At 40.5% G+C, this 24,814-nt stretch overlaps 1 protein-coding gene across 1 annotated transcript in view; it reads left to right on the forward strand.

Moving 5' to 3' along the window:
- Macf1 (microtubule-actin crosslinking factor 1) overlaps positions 1 to 24,814 on the forward strand; it is a 342,147-nt gene that overhangs the window by 211,503 nt on the left and 105,830 nt on the right. Inside the window, exons 34-42 of the mRNA XM_026782286.1 lie at positions 291 to 352; positions 480 to 615; positions 4,326 to 9,677; positions 10,773 to 10,922; positions 16,198 to 16,413; positions 16,768 to 16,917; positions 19,607 to 19,840; positions 22,159 to 22,308; positions 24,318 to 24,551. Coding sequence (XP_026638087.1) covers positions 291 to 352; positions 480 to 615; positions 4,326 to 9,677; positions 10,773 to 10,922; positions 16,198 to 16,413; positions 16,768 to 16,917; positions 19,607 to 19,840; positions 22,159 to 22,308; positions 24,318 to 24,551 — 6,684 coding nt within the window. The remainder of the gene's footprint in view (positions 1 to 290; positions 353 to 479; positions 616 to 4,325; positions 9,678 to 10,772; positions 10,923 to 16,197; positions 16,414 to 16,767; positions 16,918 to 19,606; positions 19,841 to 22,158; positions 22,309 to 24,317; positions 24,552 to 24,814) is intronic.

Consider the following 24,814-nt stretch of genomic DNA (forward strand, 5'->3'; position numbering starts at 1 on the left):
GCTCCAAAACCACAGAGAAACCCTGTCTCGAAAAACCAAAAAAATAAAAATAAAAATAAAAAAAATATTAGAAAAGTTAAAGATGACTAGGTAGAGAATAGGTAAGTGAAATTTATACTTTGTTTAAAATGAGAATAACCACAGGAGTAAAATATAAAGTAGGACTTTATCATATATCCTAGGTCTAAGAATTTAAATGTAAAATAATTTTATATTATTTCAACATCCAAATTTGCTGTGTATGCGTAAGGCTAAGGTATTGAAATTACCATTTTGATTGAGATTTGCAGAACTACAAGCAAGGAGTTATTTATTTAGCATTGACAGCATCGAGAATCCTAGAAGGATATGAGTAAGATGCCAGAGTTGAGTATAGGAGACTGGTTATATCCAGATAATCCATTCATGGCAGCAATATAGCAGTTTTTGAGTATAGTTTGGAGAATTTTCCAAGAAAGATGTAATGCTTCATCTTTCAGGCTCTCAGAAAAAGAGAAGGAACAGATCTCCGAGCAGTTGAGCGCCCTGAACAAGACTTACCACGACCTTTGTGACGGCTCTGCCAGCCAGCTCCAGCAACTCCAAAGCGAGCTGGCTCAGCAGACAGAACAAAAGGTATTTTTAGTTTGGGGATCCATGTATTATGGGTGCCGTTTTAATGGTATGAAAGTGGCTTTGCTGATTGAGAATCGTGTCATTAGCTTTCCATGACCAATGTGACTTAATATTTAACCTCACCTTAGCAGCCATTTGTCATGTGTTTCTTTACTGGGGTTCCATGATGTGTTGGTCAGTCAGAAACACTAGAGACCACTTAGAGCAAACCCTCTGGATCTGGTTCATTCCCACCCCACCCACACTCAGTCATTGCACATCAGAATTGCTAAGGAGAACTTAAATTCTGTGTTGTGTCTGATGACATTCCTTATGATAAGATATGATAGGATTACTCCTTTGTGACCTTATCACTCAAGGTTGATAGCCAAGAGTTGTGGAAGTTGGCAGGAAAATGCTCTCAAACCTCTTCCCCTGCAGAGTGACCAAACTGCCTGGCAGATTAGCTTCACTGACTGAGACGCTGGTTCCCCTCACCTATGGTCATCCCATCGTGCAGCACAGTTAACAGTTCTCTCACTTCACGTTCATTTTGTACCCATGAAAGCCATAGTTGCTGTTGGTTGTCTTAAATTCTTCCTGGGTGTGTGTGTGTGCATTTAACCAAATTATATTCATGTGTCTCTGGGATATACATGTGTGTTTGCCTGCTTATTTCCTATGTTGTGAAGCAATGGCCAGTTTATGTGGGGAAGGCCAGTATGTCATAAATCACATTTGGTTAATGCTGCTCAGAATGATTGTTCAAACAAATATATTGATTCTGGCCCAAGTATATAAATATGTAAATTCATAAAATCTACAGAGTAGAACCAGCCCTGCTTTGATGGTATATTTCCATAAAGAATGTGCTGGTGTCGAATTTTCTGTGTAATGTAGCCCACTTCCAATAGCTTGTTGCTTCACCATATAAGGGAGTATGTCAAAAGTTTTAACAATTGCTTGCTGAGAACATCCAGTTCTCATTTTGAAAGGTTAAGAAGGGGTGGGGGGAAAGAGAAAAAGACAAGCTGCTGAGCACCACTACATTGAGCATGATGTGTCCCTGTACTGTGTGTGTTTCATGTAAAGTATTGTTCTGATTAACTGACATCCTTGCTTACAAGTTTCACTAACCCTTTGGAGTTTAAGCACAAATGCACAAAGGGAAAAGAGGACGACCTGTTTGGGGTTCTTTTTTGCAAAAAAAACAAACAGTCGCATGCTGGACGCTAACACCAAGCTTACACTGTGTATGTGACACGGCTGAGCTGCTCCGTAAGGCTCTATCTCTTACCTGCTGAGGCGGGCCCTGCAGTTTGGGTAAGTAGAAGCCTGTTACGTTTTCTTTCTATTTCTCCCCGTCTTTTACTGTTCATCTGGGTCAGACTGTACATGTTTGGTAGACTGGATTTCTCTGGATTACTTCCCAACTCAGTGCTGCCTGCCTGTCCTCCAGGAATGAGCGTGCTGGGAGGAATTATGAAGGCTTTTCTCTTTGGCTTGATTCCAGGCTTTTCTTCAATGTCAGTATTTTTGAGATTATAAATCTTACAGAAGAAATTGGAAATTTTCAACAGTTTTCCCCTTTGTCATAGTATCTCTTTCTCAGCAGGCTTTAAGTGGATTTTTAAAAAGGAAATCATTTAGGTAATACAAGTGTCATACACCAGTGAACTTTTTTTTCAATCTCTATAAAATAAGTATATAGTAGATTTGTATAATTTGTGTGTTTTACTTATATAAATTGAAACCTACACTACAGAAAATAAGTTGGGGAAGAAAATAGCAAATAATATTTTACATAGCATGGGGAATTATACCAAAATGTGCCATCATCAGTTGAGCATATATAAAGAAATGGAGACATGAACCAAATCTTTGCTATGCATTCTATATGCATATGTGCTATCACCATGCTTAAACTCTTCATGCAGTCTTCATGTGGAGGATGCAGCCCAGTCTAAGGGCTGCATACACATTTTTATTCATTCGGTGTTGGCTGCATGGCAGATACTGCCCCTGTACACTGAGGGGCAAACCATGTTTTTATATAGTTTGCTTCTCATTGAGACTAGAAATGAGGTACACTTGTTAGTAGACAGGGAAGTGATTGACAAGTATGAATAAGTTTTCATGAGCTAAATAAAAACCAAAAATAACTCTGTCCAAAGAGGAGACAGATAATGTCATTAAAGAAAATAAAGATGATGGCTGGGAAGGGCATAGTGGCTCCTGCTTTTAATCCCCACACTCTGGAGGCAAAAGCAGGAGACCATGGTGTATGAATTTGAATCCAGCCTGGTCTACATAGTGAATTGTCAGGACAGTCAGAGCTATATAATGAGACTTGTCTCAAACAAACAAACAAACAAAAAAACTGTAAACTTGAAGTGTAACACAAGTAACAAAGCAGTCTAGGCAGTTAAGCTCTTAAATGATTTAAAGTCTGGGATAAAAGGCTTTAAATTGAAAACCAGCAGCCTGTTTTTAGAATTTGCAAGGGTAATTTTAACAATGTATAAGGTTTACCTTATTCCTTGGATTTAGAGACTAAACTTCTGTTTTAGGAGTGGCTTTATTTTTTGCTGTTTCCCCAAACCATCCAAAGAGATAGTGTAATAGCAAAAGATTGGAGGCCAGGTTGGCTTCTGGAACTCCCTTGTACTGGTAGTTCCACCATCTGAAGTCCCTAATCTATCCCTTCCTTGACTTACTACTTTCAGGTTTTCAAACTAACTTAACTCAAAGTCATTGCCTTTGGAAAAGCCAGGATTGGCTTCCAAGAGAGTTAGCTCAATTACACACTCCTTGAATGATATATACAAGCCCATTTATTAGGATATACAACTACTTTGTAGCTAAAAATCTCTTATCCTTTGTACTAACCCTGTTATCAGTCCATCCGTCCCCCCAAAAAAAACTGTTTCCAGAGCCTGCATGGGCTGCAGCACTGAGAAATTATATTAGGAACTGGTATGTGTCTGTAAGAACCTTTCTAATAATCTGATCTTATAAATACTATCCAGATGTTAGAGCATGGTTCAGTGATTAAGAGCACTTACTGCTCTCCCAGAAGACTTGAATTCAATACCTCCATTAGACAGTTCACGATCATCTGTAACTCCATCTCTAGGAGATCTGTCACCTTTGATCTACTAGGGCACCTGCACTCATATACTCATACCCACACATATATGTATATAATTTAAAAACTAACTACCCAAAGCCAACAGTGTGGCTCAGCCAGTTAGAATACCCACTGCCAGGCTGGTCACCTGAGTTTGCCATCCAGGGCCCCCATGATGGGAGGACAGAACCGAGCCCACCAGCTGTCCTCTGCTTACACGTTTGCGCTCTGGCTCTTGAATGCCTGCATGTATACACATACACATACCTTACACGCTAAGTAAGTAAATAAGATGTAAAAATTAAAAGAAAAACTAGCTATCCTTTTTTTAGCTGCTTGCCTCTTTGTAAAACGTTTTACTCAGATATGTTTAATGCTTTCATATTTTAAGCAATCTATGAACTTCTGACTCTTTTAAATATTCTGCAATTTAGAAAACTGATTTCTTAGCATGAATGGCCTGGCTTGCATTTGATATTTTGTGTAGGTTACTCTTGTGATCAGAATTTTATCTGCTGTGGTTCGTTAAAAAGATTCCTTCCAACAGTTACACTTTACCATTGACTCTGATTCAATTTTCATTTTAATTTTTTTTTTTTAGGGTTGCAGAGCTGTTGCTGGCGTGATTGACCTAGGCACAGTGGAGATATTTCCCATCTTCAGAGCCATGCAAAGGGGCCTTATTGACCAAGACACAGGCCTTGTGCTCCTGGAATCCCAGGTTATCATGTCTGGCCTCATTGCCCCTGAGAACAGTGAAAAACTCTCTTTGGAAGAGGGTCTCGCCAGAAACCTCATTAACCTTCCAATGTACCAACAGCTCCTGGAGCTGCAGGATTCTCTGTCCTTAATAAGCAGGCTTACAGAGACCCAAGGCCCCCTTTCTGTGGTGGAAGCAATTGAAAAGAAAATAATCAGTGAGAGACTCGGACTGAAAATCTTAGAAGCTCACCTGGCTACTGGAGGTTTCAGTCTCTCCCCAAGTGAGAACTGTATTAATTTGGAGGAAGCTTTTCATCGAGGCTTCATTTCATCGTGGCTTCATTCAGTATTACAGTCTCACCTGAGATCATCCAAGAATTTGATAGACCCTAACACAGCTGAGAAAGTTAACTTGCTAGAACTGATGCAGAGATGTATCATCCATCAAGAATCAGGCCTGAAATTGCTGCCTGTCAAGCAGTTGGCAGGGGGAATGGTGAGCTTGAAGTCAGGTCGGAAGGTTAGCATTTTCCGTGCCGTTCAGGAAGGATTGATAGATAGGCAGGTCACTGTCCGACTGCTGGAAGCTCAGCTTTTTGCTGGTGGCATAGTAGATCCAAGAATAGGACACAGACTTACAGTGGAAGAGGCTGTGAGACATAATTTGATTGACCAAGATATGGCCTGTGCTATTCTCATAAGGCAGCTTCAGACAGGAGGCATCATTGACACTGTCACAGGGAATAGGATGACTATGGATGAAGCAGTGAGCAATAATCTAGTAGCTGCTAAGACTGCCCTTGTAATTCTGGAATCCCTCTGGTCATTCATGGGGTTACTATGGCCTGAATCTGGTGAGATACTCCCAATTACAGATGCTCTAGAACAAGGTATTGTGTCTACTGAATTAGCACATAAAATTCTCAGTAAACGACAGCAAATTGAGGCTCTTTTTCTACCAACAATTACAGAGATTTGGTCCTGGAAGAAAGCAACAGAGAGTGGTATCTTAGATAAAGAACTTGCCAATAACTTAAGATCAATTTGTATCCCTGATGTTATGCCTCACATACAACTAGCAGACTCAGCAGAACAAAGTAAATTAGGTGTTGCTCCTGGTACCCTACCCCTGTCGTGCCAAAGAGAGAAAATAGTAAGCCATGGAGAGAAGCTGTTGTTTCAACTGATGACTCACAGCTACATTAATGTACAGACCGGGCAGAGACTGCTTCTGTTGGATCAGGAGCTGCTGGAGATGCTATCATCCAGAGATGAATATCAAACAGATCTTCCAGATATATTTGAAATTCAGCATCAAAGACTAGACATGTCTGGGGAATTGCAAGAATTGGATACTGGAAATATCTCCCAAATTTTCAGTGCTAAATGTACTAGGAAGCCCTGTGAATCCCAGTTTCTTTCTCAGAACAAAGGCTATCCCAAACCGGAAAACTATACTGAAGCAAAAGGCAAAAGGACTGCTGTAGGAATAGAACACTCTTCTGAAGAGAGCCTTGAGAAGGATCTTTTTGTAGGAGAACAAAAAGCAATTACTTCAAACATTGGCACTTTGAAGGTCATAAATAAAGTCAACTTAGAGCTTCAAAGTCCATTGTTAGATACTAGAAAGAAAGAACAAACAGAAATGTTTAGCAAGGAAAATATCAGTGGGGGACCCCTCCTAGTGGAATGTCCTAAGGAATCTGAAGGCATGCCTTTGGTGCTTGAGAAAGACCTCCTTTCTACTGAGAAATCAGAATGGCAAGCTCCCACAAAGACTTCCTTCACATGTCAGAAAGAAAAAGTAAAGACTGTCAAAACTGAGTTTATTCCAAGTGAAACTATAATACCCCTCATAAAGTTCCAAAACAAAAACTCACAATGTCAAGTGGAGACTTCAAGCTTGAAATCAGAATTTAAGTCAGAAAATGGTATGAATATTAATTCTTTGGAGAAAGAGTTAAGTGGAACACTTTTGGTTAAGGATAGCCACAGACAGAGCCAAGGACAGAGTGTTGCAGATGGTCGCATGGTGGTATTAGAAAAGACTGATACAGATGGGGATGGTGGTGAATCTTCCTTGTTGTGTGGTCATCCTTTTGAATTGCCAGAAGAAGCCACCTTAAGTAAGTTATCTTCACAGCTACTGGATGGTGGTATCATCCATGAAGAAACAGGTCAGAAATTCTTACTAAATGAAGCAATAGGCCAAGGCCTTGTGTCTAGCCATACTGCTGTGAAACTAATGGGAAAACTGAACATGTTTCGGGGCTTCTTTGACTCTCAGACCTGTGAGTCTTTGACAACTGAAGAAGTCATTGATGAAGGTCTGATGGATGAGAAATTACTACATAATGTCCTTATGTCAGACAAAGCTATAAGTGGTGTCTTAGACCCCAGAACCAACTCACTGTGCTCTGTAAAGCAGGCCGTGGCAGCTGGACTTCTCGACAAGGAGCTAGCCACCAGGATTTTAGAGGGCCAGGTGGTAACTGGGGGAATTGTGGACCTGAAACGGGGCAAAAAGCTTTCAGTAACTTTGGCCTCAAATCTTGGTTTGGTAGACAGTGCTGACCAGACAGACCTTATAAATCTGGAAAAGGCTACCAAAGGCAGAGATGCTGAAAAAGCAGTTAAGAAGAGATTAATTGGGCTACAAATGGAAACAACAGGACTTATGGACCCTGATAGTAAAGCACCATTAACAGTTTTGCAGTCCATTGATAGAGGTCTTCTGGAGAGAGAAGAAGCTGTTTCTCTGTTGGCTAAGCAAGTACTTGATGGTGGTATCATTCATCATATTTCTGGGCTGAGACTTTCTGTTGATAATGCCTTCAAACATGGCTTCATTGCTGAAGATGTAGCCAGGCAGCTCAAAAAAGTTGAGAATTTAAATCACCATCAATTTTTTCATCCTCAAACAAAGGAAGCTCTTTCCTTCTCAGAAGCCATAAAATTAGATCTTGTCTCTCCAGAGTTGAAAAGAGAAATCCAAGAGATTCAGGACTATAGTGGGAACTTGGGAGATCTCATTTATGGTCAGAAATTGACCTTGGCAGAAGCTAACAAAGGAGGATCCTTAGCTAATAAGACAGAATTACCTTCAGGAATGATACATGGAGTCGTAGATCCTGAGAACTGCAGAATTATTCCCTACTCAGAATTAGTAAAGAAATGTAGGATTGACACTGAGTCTGGATGGAGGTATCTTGAAGTAATCCCATTCTCTGATATTAAAGATGAGGTGAGCAACCAAGTACTACCATTGTCTGAAGCAGTGCAGCATGGCAAGGTAGATTTTGCATCTACACTGAAGGCTTTGGAAGCCCAGGCAAACACTGGTGGAATTATAGATACAACCACAGGAAGAAGATTGACATTGGCATCAGCTTTGGAACAGAAACTATTGGATGAAAACATGGCCAGAATTATTGCTTTTCATCAGATTTTAAGTGGAGGAATTATTGATATATATAATAATCAAAGAGTGACTTTAAAGGATGCTGTAGAGAAAAGATTTATTAGCCCTGAGCTGGCGTCTGTGATCCAAGCAGATACCTTAGAAAAGCAAGGTGGGACTGAAGTATGTGAATTGAAGGGTGAATTCCCAAAAACGGAGTTACTAGTTGAGTGTGGGGAGACCTCCAAGGGGAGCTATGATAAAGAACAGCATGGGAGAGTGGTCCAAGTTGCAAGTCAATGTGTTCAAGAAAAGGTTAAAGGAAGGGTTTCTAGTAGGGGAAAGGCAGAAAGAGGTAGGAAGGTTTCACTGAAGGAGATGGAAACTAAGTCTCATGATGAGGAGAAAGCTTCTTTGGACAATAAAGTTCCTGCTGATATCATAAGTCCTGGTGGTCTTGAAGGTGAACCTTCACACCAAGTTTCAGTGATGCTTCCCTGTTCAGGAGCTTCTGATTTGAAACCCAGAGAGGAAGCTAGAAGTCGCATGAGAACATGTGCAGATGTAGAGCAAGAGAAAGTAGTGACACAAATAAAAATGATTTCTCATGTAGGACAATCTACGTCAGGCCTGGATGCTGAAGAAGCAAGAGAATGTCGAGGGAAAAGGATTTCAGAAGGCCAGGTATCTCATCGCGAATCAGTCAGCGGACTGTTGAGTAAGCAGTCAGTGAATGTGAGGGTTAACAGGGGAGTGGCTGTTGGGGAAAGTGTCCACACAGGCAAAGCAGCAGGCCTTCCTGAGGAAAGCTTGGACCAGGAAGTTACTGTTGGTGATGAACATGACTCGTGTGTAAAGAGCCAGTCTTTGTTAATGATTGGAAATGACAAGAGAAAAGACATTGGTAGAGAAATGAACTTTTCTGTTATTTGTAAAACTGAAGACTTCTCTTCCCAAGTGACATCCAAAGATGCTTCCCTACGGAATCAAGGTGCTTTAACATTCTTCAGCGAAGAGGAAATGAAAACTGTGAACCTCTGCTCGATCTTAAAGCCAGAAGAAAAGTTACCTCAAGAAATTGCTAGTGATGCCCAGAAGAAACCATTTTCTTCTGAGATCCCAAGACCTGAAAGACTAAATGACCCAGACTCAGATGGAGAAGTCCCTGTTTCAGACACATTCCAAATTTCCAAAAGAGACATGTCTTCCCAAAGACCCAGCAGACAGAATACTACCAATGGCCACAATCTGTGTGCTACATCTAAGACTGGGGAGACCAAAGATAATATTTTCACTTGTAGAGATGATAAAGAAAAGTTATACCAAGAGATACCTTTGGACTCAACAAGAGCTCTTATATGGAAAGAACCCACAGTTTCTACCATAAATACAGAAGTAGTCAGTCATCTAGACTCCTCAGATAGAAAACATCTTCATGAAGATAGCAAAGGGGATCATGAGCTTTGTGAACATGAAAAATCTAAAATAGCAACAACCCAGGAAACAAAATTTCTTGAAATAGTAAATCCCATAATTAGAGACCCAGAAGAAGGGTCCTCTGAAGACACAGTGGGTCAGAAAGAACCCAGGGTCTTTTTTCCAGAGAAATTGCCCAAAGGAATATTACTGAAGGAGAATGTAGAACAACACAATGCTGTCACTAGTCCCACTGTTTCAGAAGTCAGTGAAGAAATGCCAGTGTCCCTGCCATATTCTACAGTGAAGATAGGTGAGAAGGTGCCTCAGGAAAAGTACAAAGAAATCCTTGGTGAAGAACAAGCTCCCTTCATGGCTGTACCTGGTGAGAAGGGGAGAGAAGGTGTAAACCCAGTGCCCTGCAGAACTACTCAGGCAAGTAAATGTTTCTTTTTGCTTAGGGTTTGGGGCCATTTGTTTTGATTTGATTTGATTTGATTTTGTTTTGAGGCAGGGTTTAACTTTGTGACCTGAGCTGACCTGGTACTCATTATGTATCCCAGGGTAGCCTCAGACTTATAGCAACCCTCTTGCCTCCCATTCTAGAATTAGAGAATATACACCATCATTTCTGGCTTGTAGATTATTTATTAAAGATAAAAGTAGCTTTAGTGCTATAATGATTTTTTCTTCCTTTTTTGTGCTGCTTCCTAGGCAAATACTCTACTCTTGAGCTATATTCTCAGCCCCAGCTTGATGCTGTAATTCTTAATTGGATACAGAAGTCACTTGTGTATAATTGTATGCACTTATACATGCATACATACATATAAATACATACATATCGCCGGGCGATGGTGGCGCACGCCTTTAATCCCAGCACTCGGAAGGCAGAGGCAGGCGGATCTCTGTGAGTTCGAGACCAGCCTGGTCTACAGAGCTAGTTCCAGGACAGGCTCCAAAGCCACAGAGAAACCCTGTCTCAAAAAACCAAAAAAAAAAAAAAAAAAAAACTAAATACATACATATTTATTTATGGCATTACCTAAATCTCTTAAATTACCAACTCATTTACTATCTATAATATAGTTGTTGGAAAATTAAGCATTGCTTGTGAATATCTTCCTAAAAATTTGTAAGAATTTTTGTTTGTTGTTTTTTATTTTTGTGATTCTACCATTGGACCCAGGGTTTGCTATGCAGTTATTATACTGTCAAGATCTACAACCTGCCCAAGAGTCCTAAAGTTAGAAACTTATTTGAAATATTGGAATGATTTTACTTGAAATTAGAATGTCTTTTAGAAATGTTTTTAAATGAATCTAACTTATTGGTAATGATGTGCTTCTCTTCTCTAAGAAAGTTAATAAAAATCACTTTGCTTATTGCTTAAAAATGGCTCAGACCGAATAGCATACTTCATCCTGTCTTATTTGTAGTAAAAATAGCCTCTTTCTGTCACAAACAACTACCTCCTTTAAAAGCTGACTTTTAGGAAAACGGAGCTTAGTTTTACTTTTGGTTCCACAGAATGTGTTTACCCGACGACTTTGTTTAGAGCATGATGAGAAGCTGGTGTCCTATCTTTCCCTCTTACGGGACATTGAAATGAGAACCAAACAGATTCAGCCTTTGGAGCTTAATGTGGCAGAGCTGCAGGATCTGCTGTGTCAGGCCAAGGTACGTTCCCAAACATTCTTCCATGTCCACTGGCTTCAAGATGGTGACCTCCAGCTATCTTGAAGATTTCAGGGCTTAAAGTGCTTTTCACTCCCTCTCATTGAAAAAAAAAACTCTGGCTCCTTATTAGGCATTGGTAGGTATTCCAGGCCAGAACGGTAAGAGCCAGCTTTGAATCTACTTCGGATGGACGTTTGCTTGTGTGGTCTTTGATTTAGTGAGGTAATTTCAAAAGCAGTGTGGTTAGTTAAGAAACTTGAAGTAAGTTAGGCATAGTGATACATGCCTTTAATCCCAGCCCTGGAAGTCAGAGGCAGGAGGACCCCTGTGAGTTTGAGGGCAGCCTAATCTACACAGAGACACTCTGTCTCCCCACCCCCCAAAAAAAAGGAAGGAAAGAAAAAAAACAGAGAACTTACTGTTGGGACTGGAGAATGGCTCAGCAGTTCAGAGCACATGTTGCTCTTCAGAGGTTCAGAGTTCAGTGCCTAGAAACCATGTCTAGTCAATCACAGTCGACCGCTGTAACTTCAGTTCCAGTGAACTGACATCCTCTTCTGGCCTCCGTAATACATACACAAACACATATACATGCACTCAAATTAATAAAAAATAAATCTTTTTTAAAAAGAAAGAAAAGGTTTGCTTTTAGCTAACCAGAGAATTGTATCTTGCAGACTTCAGTGGATGAAGTTAAACAGCAGTGTGTGTTATATTACATAAATCCCTAAAATCCCTCTTTAATAGTAACACCAGAAAATAGATAAATTTGCATATGCAAAAGAGTTCTAACTTGCTTAAAGTGCAAGAAGCAATTAAACCTACCAATTGCCAGCTCTTTCAGTAGTGTAGCAGTTGCATGTGCTGTTTCCCTACAGAACAGGAAAAGTTGTCTTCTGAAGAAAGCATCTCCTTAAACTCTGTGGGTGGACACCGTGGAAGGGGAGGCTTCTTTGCTGCAGGGATAAAATTAGATGAAAGCGATTGACCATGGGCTTCATATTCATTCTACTTCCAATGATTTCACTCACCCAGGGGAAAAGAAGACCCAGTGGTGATAATGGAAATGTTCCCTAACTCTATGGCCTAATACCATCTCCTCAGTGAAGCCTACATTTATGAGACCAACCCATGCATATAGTTTGTAGAACTTTTTAAGAAATTCAAAGTCACCATTTATGTCAGTAAGACATCTCATTGAACCAGGGTGGTGATGACACATGCTTTTTATCCCATCACTTGGGAGGCAGAGGCTGGCAGATCTCTTGTGAGTCCAGCCTGGTCTACGAAATGAGTTCCAGGACAGGCAGGACTGTTAAACAGAGAAACATCTCATTGGATAAAGGCACTTGATGTCAAGTCTGTTCGATCCCCAGGACCTGTATAGTGGAAGGAGAGAATGAATTCCTGCAAGTTGTTCTCTGACCTCTGTACTGTGTTTGCATTGTAGCAATGTCCTTTAAAAGGCTATATAACTTTTTTAAAAAAAAGTGCAGCTAGGACACTCCAGGAACAGAGATCTGAGAACACTCTTTCCATCCATGAGGTAAATAAATCCTACTATTATGTTTGTATGTGTATCTCTCTGTGTGAGTACGTGCATATGATTTTACGTACCTGTACCTGCAGATATCATAGTGTAGGATCTCCTGGAGCTAGAGTTAACAGGTCAATGTCAGCTGCCCAACATTGGTGCTAGGAGCAATAGGTGCTCTTGACTGCTGAGCCATCTTTCCCATAGTGCTTGTGCCTTCTTGCTGGGGAAACCAACAGTGTTTTACTTACATTTCTGCCTGGATATGGTAGTATATGCCTGTAATCCTTCCCCTGTGAGAAAGAGACAGAAGGATCACCACAAGGTTGTTTACATCATTACCAGCCTGCTCTACATAGTGAGTTTCAGGCCAGCCAAAGCTACATTTTGTGTCTTAACAGAAACAAAACCCAGGAGAATCGGGCACACTTGTAATCCCAGCACTGGGGAAGCAGAAGTAGGAAGAAGGATTCCTACAGTAGCTTGCTGACCAGATAGATAGTTTGGCCTAATTGATTCAAAGGAGGTAAATGGCATTCCTGAAGATGACGCCCAGCTTGTCCTCTAGCCTGCACATACTTTGTTTTTGTCTGTTTGTTGAATCAAAACTTTGATTCACAATTTCAGAAATGAAGTCAGCTATATTTAGTTGGTTAGTTGGTTGGTTTTAGTGGTTTGGTTTTTTTTTCCTTTTTGCTTTTATGTATTGTGCATGCACATATGTGGTTGTACACCCTCACAAGTGGGCCATAGACATTTATTTCATTGTCCCGTTCTATCACCCTCTATCTTACACCTTTTAGACAGGGTCTCTCACTGAACCTGAAGTAGGATGCTGCTGCAAACCCCAGCAATATTCTTGTTCTTCATCCTTCTCTAGTACTGGGGTTACATGTGTTCATGGCCATTCCCAGCTTTTTCTGTGGGACTATAGAATTTGAACTCAGGTCTTCGTCATTCTTCAAGCAAGTTCTCCTACCTGCTGAGCTACATCCCTTGTCCTGTCTCAGATTTCAAAGAACACCAAGAAATGCTGACTTTATAGAATTAGAGGAAAAGATCTCTAGGAAGAACAGAGGCCACAGATACTGAATCCAGTGAAGACAAATTCATTACTACCATGGTAAAAATGGTTTCCATGAAAGGTAGAGGCAGGCCAATCTGAGTTCGAGGCCAACCTGGTCTACAGAGCAAGTTACAGGATGGCCAGGGCTACTCAGAGAATCTCAAAAACAAAAACAAACAAACAACAACAACAAAAATGGTTTCCATAGTGTGAGTAGATAAAAACCGATGGCAGATGATTACTGTATGTCGTTCTTTCCAGAAGTGTTTGTGTTGCAGGCAGCAGCTAGAGGACGTAGCGTGAGTAAGGAGTGTTTTTAGTGGATTCTGGAGAAGGGAAGAGAGGGAGACTTTGATAATAGGTAGTAAGTATCAGGCTCTTACAAACATAGAAAGGATAGAAAGGTAACCTTGAAAGGGAAGATGAGTCGCTTATTGAAATTGGAAGCCAAAATGAAGATGGTGGAGCCTGTGGAAGTTTGCCATGTTTCCCAGTATCCAGTATGTGGCATAGGTAGGGTGGCTAAAAGGGAAATGAGGCTATACTCTAAATCACTATTATGCTTTTCCACCACCCACTGCTGGCTTCATTCAGGAGTAAGAAACTATAGAACAGCTGAGTGGGAAGACTGTTTCCAAGTATTTTTGTATTCTTTCGATCTTCCCCTTAGAATTTGGATTGAAAAAGTCTTTTTGGTTGAGTTCCCTTGGCTCACTCTAACCCCACATGTCAGCTGCCTGGGGATTGCCACCACCAGGACCAGCCTCCAGCAGCTCGGGGATTGAAGGGGGAGCCAACGGAGCTGGCTAACTAATCACTCCACCTGGCTTTTCTATCTGAGGAAGTTAGACTTAACTCTCTGGGGCTGACAAAAAAGGGAAAACACACACATACACACCTATGGGATCTCTTTATCATCTTCCTCTCTTCTTTATTTCTTTTCTTTCCTTTATCTAGATGTATCCCTTCTGTCTCTCTTGATGTCTTCCTTCTAACTAACTTTATTTTTACCCTTATAGCTTATATATCCCAGCAACATCTTTGAAGCAGTATAAAAATTAAAATATGGTTACATTCTGTTTTTAAGTGAATGATTTCAATGACTATAAGTTTTAAAACAACATGTTTTCCATATTCCTTACATGAGTAATATTTTATGTATTCTAGGTGAAAAACAAATTATCCCATGAACCCACATACATTCATATTCAAGCAACTTATCACAGATTAATAGTGTAAGCAAGCAAAATATTTTTTTCTCAGCCAGTTCTTTTATAGGCAGGCTGCATTTTGTGGTTACAAAGAAGGGATCAGTCATTTTATTATTTATCTCTAAGGATAATCTTATAAAAAAAATCTTAAAAGAATTGCAAATCTAAACTTTTTTTTTTTTTTTTTTTTGACATGGTTTCTCTGTATAATGGTCTTGGCACTCATTTTGTAGTCCAGGCTGGTCTCGAACTCACAGAGATCCGCCTGCCTCTGCCTCCCGAGTGCTGGGATTAAAGGCATGCGCCACCACCGCCCGGCTAAATCTAAACTTTTATATATGAAAAACAATCAGTATGTTCATATGAGGTGCCCTGGAACTGGAGTTACAGATAATTGTGAGCTGCCATGTGGGTGATGGGAATTGAGCCCAGGTCCTCTGAAAGAGCAACCAATGATCTTAATCACTAAGCCATCTCAGCCATCTCTCCAAGCCCTCAATTGTTCTTCTTAATCATTAACCTAAGCCACAGTCTGTAGGATTCCTCGAGAGAAGCTCATGTGTCCTAGCTGTGTGACACTTCCTTGTTCTTATTTTTTATCCCCTACAGCCCCTGTTTTTTTCAGGAGCTGAGTCACTATTTTATCCTATCTTTACCTATGTTAATTTTCCCACTAAACTTAACCTTTCTCACAATCCCTTACTATATTAAAAACCCTCAATCATCAAAATCCTATTTAAGCTAACACTATTAATGTATAAAATTATTGCTTCAATTAGATAGTACAGTTTAGGAGGAAAGCATCTTCATAGTAATCCACAGGTCAAAATGCCCAGTAGAACGGAATATTTCCATGAGATGATCACACTACACTAAAGGCAGTGGAGATCTTGTGCCTCTTCACACCATGCCAGATGGCAGTGGCAAACATGTAAAGACACAGCAGTAGCGAGAGACATTCTGGGACTGAGGCTCTCAGGCCTTGCCCATCCAAGAGTCACCCATCAGTGCCTTGCATGCTGATAAGCCAATCCCCTGAAGTCAATTGCCTCCTGCTGCTCCTCTGGCATAGCCAACATCACCTGAGAAAGGAAAATTGACAGTCTTAGAGAGGGGTCAAGGTCTAGTGGTCAGAGTACTACACTGAGTCAGAAACCTGAACCCAAGACCTTACCTATTTCAGTTTGGTAACCTCAGAGGAAATAATTCTTGATGTTTAAGCTGAGAAATATGAATTAGTTAGTGATTAAACTAAGGAGCCTACTTTTCTAAGCCCCAAGTTCTATGTAGACACGAGGTGAGCTGACAGATGTGTTCACTGCTGATTTCCTGCAGGCAAAATTGCTATTCTGTACAGAGGGTTGAATCTAGGTCTTAAGCAAGGTGGGCACATGCGCTACCGCTGAACCCCAGCCACAGCACTGCTCTTGATTTTGGAGGTGACTTTACTCTCTGTTCCCTCAGGTATTAGACAGGGAGCTGAAAGATCTGTCCACCGTGGTGAGTCAGGAATTGGAGTGTGTGGATACGATTGTTATCAGCCAGCCGCAAGAAGTTCCTGCTCAGCTGCTGAAGGCATTAGAGAAAGATGCCAGGAATCTTCAGAAGTCTCTAGACTCCGTTAGTGACTCTTGGGGTTCCAGACTCCTCTGCCTCCAGAATGCCATGGAAGTCAAACAGGTAGTGTCTTGGTTTGGGGGCTTTGTTCTTTGTGAGCTCTTTGTTTTATTAAGTTAGGGTCTTTTAAGATTTATTTTTTATTATGTATGTGTATATTAGGGGCTATGTTCATGTGAGTGTGTCAGCAGAAACCAGAAGGAAGGTACCAGATCCCCTGGAACTGGAGTTACAGGTGCTTGTGAGTTCCCTGGTGTGGTTGCTAAGAACCAAATTCACGTGCTTTGTAGAGCAGCAAATGCTCTTAGCCACCCAGGCATCTCTCTAGCCCTTGTGCGTTGTTTTTATGCCTAAGGACTCACACAAAGCCTGCGGAGATCTGGAGGGTCATGGTCTGACTTGCTGTGTATTTCCTAGACCGCAGTGTTCAATCAGCACACAGAACTAGAAGACAAACTTGAAGACCTGAGAGCCTGGGTTGACAGAACCAGTCTTACTCTGAACAGCAGGGGATGTGTCAGTGAAACTGATGCAGACAGCCTGCGTCACTCTCTCCAGCAGTGTGAGGTAAACGCCCACCCATCCCACCCTGTCCTTTCACTTACAACACTGATTCTTAGAAATGAGATCAATAATGTTTAATTTTTAAGGTTTTTATGCTCCTAGAGGTTCAAACCCTGTGACTCTTTTTTCTCTCAGTTATTCTCTGAGAGTACCAAGAATAACTTTATATTACCAACTTTGTATCTTTTTTTTTTTGGTTTTTCGAGACAGGGTTTCTCTGTGGCTTTGGAGCCTGTCCTGGAACTAGCTCTGTAGACCAGGCTGGCCTCGAACTCACAGAGATCCGTCTGCCTCTGCCTCCCGAGTGCTGGGATTAAAGGCGTGCGCCACTGTGTTTCTGGGCTCTGTCTCATCTTTCTCTTTTGACAGTATCCAATCTTGCACAATTTCTGAAGACATTTTCACCGTTGACCTAGAGTGTGTGAGTAGCCAAGCTTTTTCTGTAGGCCAGGTGGTGCCTTGTAACACCAGTCTTTGTGGGTCAGATTTAGCTTAGAGGTCACAATCCTAGACAACTTGATATATAGAGATTTTTTTCTTCTTAATAAGCTCCAAACTAATGGTTCTTCTTACTAACCAGTGAAAGGAAGTTAAAACTATGTCATATAGCTACATAGAGGTATGTGCCCACATGTGTCTCCATCAGTTTTTCTTTTGTTACTGTTCTGTTCAGTGCATTGTTCTCTCTGTTGCTACATCCTAGAGTGTATCAGCTCTTAGTACTAGGTCATGAATTTTGTGTTACAGAAGAATATCACCTTGTAAACTCTTTAGAAAGTAAAAAGGAAATAGAGCTATTTCTCTTCTGTCCTCTCCACTCTAAGTTCAATACCCAGAACTGGGTGTAGAAGAAGGGAACCAATTCCTGATCATTGTCATCTGACCTCCATACTCCAGCAGTGCCATGAGTGCATCTGGGTTGATATACTTGACACACACACACCAATACCATTATCATAGATTTTAAGATTTGATTTTCGGGGCTGGAGAGATGGCTCAGTGATTGAGAGCACTCACCTTTCTTCTTGAAGGTCTGGTTCAGTTCCCAACACCTACATGGCAGCTCACAACTGTCTGTCACTCCAGTTCCAGGGGATCTGGGACCCGCACACAGATGATACTTGTAGGCGAAACACCAATGCACATAAATAAATCAATTTTTAAAAAGATTTTATTCTGGGGCTTGAGAGATAACTCAGTTATTAACAGCACTGGCTGCTTTTCCAGAGACTCAGGCTCAATTTCAAGTGCCCACATAGTTTTAACTCCAATTTCAGAGGATCTGATGTTCTCTTCGGGCCTCTGTGGGCTCTGTGTGCACATGGTACACAGACATACATGCAAGCAAAACAACCATACACATAAAATAAGAGTAGATAAATATTTTTTAATACAAATATTTTTTTAAAAAATATTATGTATATGTGTTGGGGACCTGGGTGTTTGTTTGTGGCACACCAGAAAGGAAGTCAGAGTCTCAGGCACTGGAGTTATAGACTGTCCTGAGCTGCTCAGTGTCCTCTGGAAGAACAGTAGGTATTCTGAACCACTGATTCTCTCCAGCCACCTAAAAGTAAAGTTGGCTTAGTGAATCCAAGTAAGCTTCCTGCTTTCTCAGGACTGGACTATCAGTTAAATAAATATAGATGCTTAAGTTTACATGCAAGATGTTTGGCTTGCATGTGTGTCTGTTTGTGGTATGCACATGGTGAGGCCAGAAGAGGGCACTGAATCTCCTAAAGCAGAGTTACCACCATACGGGCTCTGGGAATTGAGCCCAGGTCCTCAGGAATAGCAGTCTCTCCAGCCCAGAATCTTACATCAGAAATTAATGTTGTATTTTTTCCAAAACTTTTGTTGTTTGTTTATTTATTTATTAGATTAAACTAGGACTGGTGGCATGGACCTCTAATTTCAGCTGCTTGGGAATTTGAGCTGAGAATTTGGATTCTCGCAATTCAAGGCCTTTCTGGACTATAAAATGAGTTCAAGGCCAATTTGTTTTGTTTGTTTATTTGTTTTGTTTTATTGTTTTTATTGAGCTATATATTTTTTTTCTGCTGTCCTCCTTTCTTCTCCCCTCCCCTTCTACCCTCTCCCATGGTTCCCATGCTCCTAATTTACTCAGGAGATTTTATCTTTTTCTACTTCCCATTTAGTTTAGATCCTCATTATTGTCTAGGTTCTCTGGGGTTGTGAATTGTAAGCTAGTTTTTCTTTGCTTTATGTCTAAATGTCTAAAAGTCAAGGCCAATTTGAACAACTTAATAAGACCCTGTCTAAAATAAACCAGACATACAAAAGGAGCTGGGATGTATCTCAGTGATACACTGGCTACCCAGTATACACAAAATCCCCAGCTCTACCAAAATAAATAAATGAGAAGATTAAGTCATATGTATTTTGGTTAGCAATAGTATAATTCTGTTAGCATAAATAATTGAAAGGTTGCTGAATTGTAAAGCTAGGTCCAGTAATGGAAGCATTCTAGCAATTAGTGCCTTGTTTGGGGGAATTTGTAAAGAACAGAAAATGAGCTTTGCAGTGCTACTCTGGTCCTGTAGTCATCAATACCAGTTATGAAAATATGAGGTTATCTTTTAATTCTCAAAACCAGTAACTTTTCCATGACTAGAGAAATAAAAGTTATTTTCTTCCGTTTGTTTTTTTTTTTTTTCCTTACTTGCCTTAGGTTATAAAACAGTCTATAGCTGTAAGGAAATCTCAGCTGGACATTCTTGCTTTGGATGTTGAGCTCTTTACCACTGAGCATGCGCGAGATCTATCTCCTGAGCAGAACCAACAGATGCTGCAGTTTCTGAATGAATTACAGAGGTCCTTCCAGGACCTTGTGGAACAGACTGCAGCTCAGATGGATGCATTGCAGGGCCATCTTCAGCAAATCCAGCAAGAAGTTCAGGTTAAGGTCAGACTGAACCAGCAAATGAGTTCAATTGTCTATGGGGATGTCTTCTGGGGGTTATCTGACATGTCTCCAACGATCATGAATCCAGGAACCTGGGTTTATCAGCTTCAAAATTTTATGTCCTTCCAGGCCAGTATGACCTGGCCTGAGAAAGAATTGTTCTGACTGTTTTTCTTGTTTTATGTGTGTAAGAGAATATATATGTTTTTGTGCGAATTGCATGTGCAAGTGTTTTCATTTTAGTGAGACGCTACTCTTACTATGTCCCATTGTCTCAACTGCCATGCAAAATTTGTAGCTAGCCCTTTCTACCTGTTGCTTTCTCTGCATTCATTTGCGACTATGAAGAGCATCTAGGTACTCTGAGCTCTGGACTAGAATGGCTCTGAAATCAGTTTTATTAAAAGACTTTTAAAAAATAACTCAAAATAAGATTTCTTGACAGTCTTCAAATATCTGGTAGAAATATTTAATCAGAATAATATTGTTTTTAAGACAGTGTTTCACTGTGTAGCCTAGGCTGACTCTATGTGGAGCAGGTTGACCTTGAGCTCACAGAGATGCCTCTGCCTCTGCCCATGTGCTGCAATTAAAGGCATTAACATGCCTAACCTTGTTTTTGGAATATTTATGTTATTATTTTCTAGCACTTTATTTTTCTACGTGCTGAAGTGACCAGTTTTTCACCATGCAACATAGTGTACAAAAACAGGGTTGATGGTTTCCTTTCTTTTTCTTTTTTTTTTTTTAAATCTGATGATAGTCCTACCATTTCCCAGCTTATGTCTCACCTTGCAAAACTTAAATTTAGCATAATTCAATTTTTAATATCATTATAACTTTAGACTATCTTGAGTAATGTTTTTGCCATTTCTGCTATCTGGATAAATTGGTATATAACAAAATGATAGTAGAATTGTCATGTTCCCCAGAAAATCTGTCTCAAGGGCTCCTGTGTTCTGCAAAGTATAGTTGAGCTTTTGGATCAAACTTAAAGAAAATTAGGTTAATCTGTGCCTTCTGTCCCCTGGTACTGTCTAATTATTTCAACTATTTTGAAATTGAAGTAAATCCTGATAAGTTTTTCAGGTCGCTTTCCATACCTGAGCATATATAATGCTCTTTCCTGATCGTTTAGATAGTCTAGTTTATCCTGTGTCTAATTAGTAAAGCACATTGGTTTGAGCCACCTTAAGCTTAACTGCAGCAGGTAATAAAATTGCATGTGAACATTTTAAGCATGGAATTAATTTCACGGTATGCATGAACCTGTCAGAAACACTCTGCCTCTCTCTGTATTTGCTCTGAATGTGTGTGCGTTAACTTGTTTGCTTTGCTTTTTCAGATTCAGTCTGCACTCATCCTAACCCATGAAGATCCTGTTTCACAACTGAAGAACTCTTAGGAGTTCTCTTCCAGTGCCCTTCTGTTTTTCCTAAAAAACAAAAAAAAAGGGGGGAGTGAGGGCCAGTATGGGCACCTGTTTGTAAGTGCAGGTGACTGTGACATCAGAATGCCATCAGAAGGCAGTCTGGCAGAAACAGTTTTTTAGAACGATTATCAGGAGAAACACATCATGCTCAATTGTTGCTCAGTCGGGTACTCTAGTGTCGTAAACTGACCTTAGAGATGGGGAAAGGATCAGGCATGGAAACATATTCTCCCCTCTCTCTCTCCCTGGGCCTCACTTTTCCAGTGGTATTAGTAGACATCCAAAAGACTAAGACAGTTGCTATTCTTGGGCAGTTTTCTTCTAAAATAGCCAAACCACACTTCTTGACTCTGCCATGTAATCATTCTATTTAATGGTCTTATGCAGTTTTAAGACATTTGATTTATAAAGTCAGTTCAATTATTAAGAACCTCATTTAGCTTATCAATTATCCAAACTCCTGAGTTTTTACTTTTTGTTCTGATTACACTTATCCACATTTCTGACCTAAATTGCAGCATATCCTCTTGTTCCAAAGGAAGAACTTTTCAGAAAGACATCATCATTACCACCACCATGTGTGGTTTTCATTGTTGTCCATTCCAAAAATGATAATAGCAGTCTCAAAGGAGCTTCTAAACTAATCCTCATTTAGGAGCACATCTCTGCAACTGTCCCTGACTATTATTCCAACTGCACACCAGATGACAGACAGCCCAGATGAGGGGAGCTTCCAGAATATGTCTTCTGTGCCTTTTTTTCTCCCTGTTTTCCACCAGCCTTTCCATTTTTGATATATAATTATCCTGTTTTACAGTTCAGGAAATTATCTTGTATCTGTAAAATGAAAGGTAATTGTTTCTTGACTCCTCTGCATTTTAATTAGACTCTGCAGAAGCAACAAAATACCTGCCATCAGAAGCTGGAGGACCTTCGCAGCTGGGTCGGACAGGCAGAAAGAGCTCTGGTGAGACACCAGGGCGGAGCCTCTCAGCAAGATCTTTCTGCTTTGCGGAAAGACCAAAGGGGCTTGAAGGTGAGTAAATGTTTGTCAAGGCTCCATAACAGTGCTTAGTAGAAACATCATTGCTAACCCAGATATTGCTACCCTCATGAAAGCTTACAGTTTGGTGGAAGAGATAGATAAGCACACAAACTATCACAAAAAAAGGCATCAAACTGCTAACTATTGCATGTATAACTGTAAAGTTACATGAAAATATGCCAGAAAGACAATCTAGGGTTTTCTGTAGGGTGCCAGGAAAGATTACTTCAAATAGTGTCATTTAAACTAAGAAGGATATATAGGGCTTAGTGCACAAAGGGGTAGGAGGCAGAAAGCACACCAGGCAGAAGAAGCTTCTACATCAGGCTTAAGGTAGGAGGGAAACTGAACACAGCACGGTCAGAAACTGGAAGAAGTCCCTTCCTCTGAGCTGCAGAGTGGTAATCGGAGACATTGATGTCATTCTCATCTTCTTGGATTTGTAGACCACACAGAGAGAAAAGATGATAACCAGGAGAATGCAGTAGTCTCTCCTGTTGTTAAACCCTAAAGAAAGGAGTAGGTACTTTTCAAGTCTCCCAGTCAGTCCCTGAAAACAGGTATCAGTGAACTATTGTTCTTGAACATATGTATTATTCTTGAACATATACAGTTTAATTTATAAATTAGGCACAATGAAAGATACATCCATAACTAAATTAGAACAATTATTATAATATACTGTAATAAAAGTCATCACTATTCTTGTCGTTTGGGGCCACTTTTATATGAAATGAGGACTCTTGGAGTATAAGCACCATAATACAGCAGATGACCTGATAGCTGAGTCTACTACTATGTGTCTCATAGTCAGGTAGCATCTACAACTTGGATGAACTAGACAAAGGAGCTATTCACATCTCAAACTGGGTAGAGCAAGATGAAGTGAGATTTTTTTTTTCTGTGTGGGTATTTTGCTTGCATGTGTGTATATGGCCGCATGTGTTTATATGGCGACATGTGTCGATGCCCTTGGAGGTGTCAGATCGTCTGGAGCTGGAATCATGGATGATGGTGAGCTGCCATATACATACTGGAAACTGAACCCAGGTCCTCCCTAAAAACAAATGCTCTTAACTGCTGAGTCAGCTCCCTCCTCCTCCTCCTCCTCCCCCCCACATCATTTTGTTTTTTGATTGCTTGTTTGTTTGTTTGAAGACAGGAACCTTGACTTGCCAAGAATTTGACTTGTAGACCAAACTAGCCTTGAACTCACAAAGATTCCCACGCCTCTGTCCCTGCTTCCCCACTTCCCCTGCAGTGCTAGGATTAAAGGATAATCACCATGTCTACTAGGAGCGAGTTTCCATCACTTAATTTTTTTTTATTTCTTCCACTTTGCAAACCTAGAATTTTTAAATCTTAAAGTTCTTTTTTATTTATCATAATTGCAGATGTATCTCTTGTCTTCCCACCTCCACTTTGTGTGTGTGTGCCCCACACCATGCTTTTAGAGGCCAGTGACAGCAGTGTAGAGTTGGTTTTCTTTTTCTGTCTTTACATGGGTTCCAAAGAAGGAACTTACAAGTCAGTAGGATCTCATTGAAAGAATGCTCGCTGGGTGTGATTGTGTGCACCTTGAATCCCACCAGAGACAAGTGGATCTCTGAGTTCATGGCCAACCTGGTCTACAAAGTGAATTTCAGATCAGCCAGGGCTACACAGAGAAACTTCGTCTTGGGGGGTAGGGGGAGACAGAAGAAAAGAAAACGGAAGGAAGGAAGGAAGGAAGGAAGGAAGGAAGGAAGGAAGGAAGGAAGGAAGGAAGGAAGTTAGTTTGTTCTTTTATCGCCAAGTAAAAATCTCTACTATTCAACACTGAATGTTTGCTGGGAAAATTAAATATATTAATTTTTTTCTTTCAGGGTAAACTATAAGTAAACTCTTACAAAAGATCGGAGAGTGTGTGTGTGTGTCTGTGTGTGTGTGTCCTCCTTATTCTATTAGAAGACTTGAAAGGACTAAAAATAAAGGCAGTCATCTTTGTTTCTCTTTGTTAGGATTTGCAGGATGATATTCAGAATCATTCTGCCTCATTTGTCTCGGCTGTCAAAGACGTTGAAGGGTTCCTGGAAGAGAACCAGACCAAGCTGAGCCCCCAAGAGTTAATGTCTCTTCGAGAAAAACTTCATCAGGCTAAGGAGCAATATGAGGTTCTCCAGGAAAGGACACGGGTAGCTCAGAAGGAGCTGGAGGAAGCAGTGACGTCAGCCTTACAGCACGAGACAGAGAAGGTAGCAATCTGCCATACTTGATTGTTTTCCAAAGCTAAATCTTATGCCAGTATAGAAGCTGGGTGACCTTTAGAGTCACAGAAGAGCACTTTAGGAGCAGGTACATGAGTTGGTCTTTCTTTACCAAAAGTGTCCAGGAGTTCAGATCAGGAGTGATTGGTAAAAAGTGTATTTTACTAAAAACAAAATGAAAACTTGCTTAATCTGTAGTTTGTACTTTAGCTTAGATGCGATATTAGGCTGGGTAAGAAAAAGCAGATGGC

Source organism: Microtus ochrogaster, chromosome 10, assembly GCF_000317375.1.
Source record: "Microtus ochrogaster isolate Prairie Vole_2 chromosome 10, MicOch1.0, whole genome shotgun sequence".
Lineage (NCBI taxonomy): Eukaryota > Metazoa > Chordata > Mammalia > Rodentia > Cricetidae > Microtus > Microtus ochrogaster.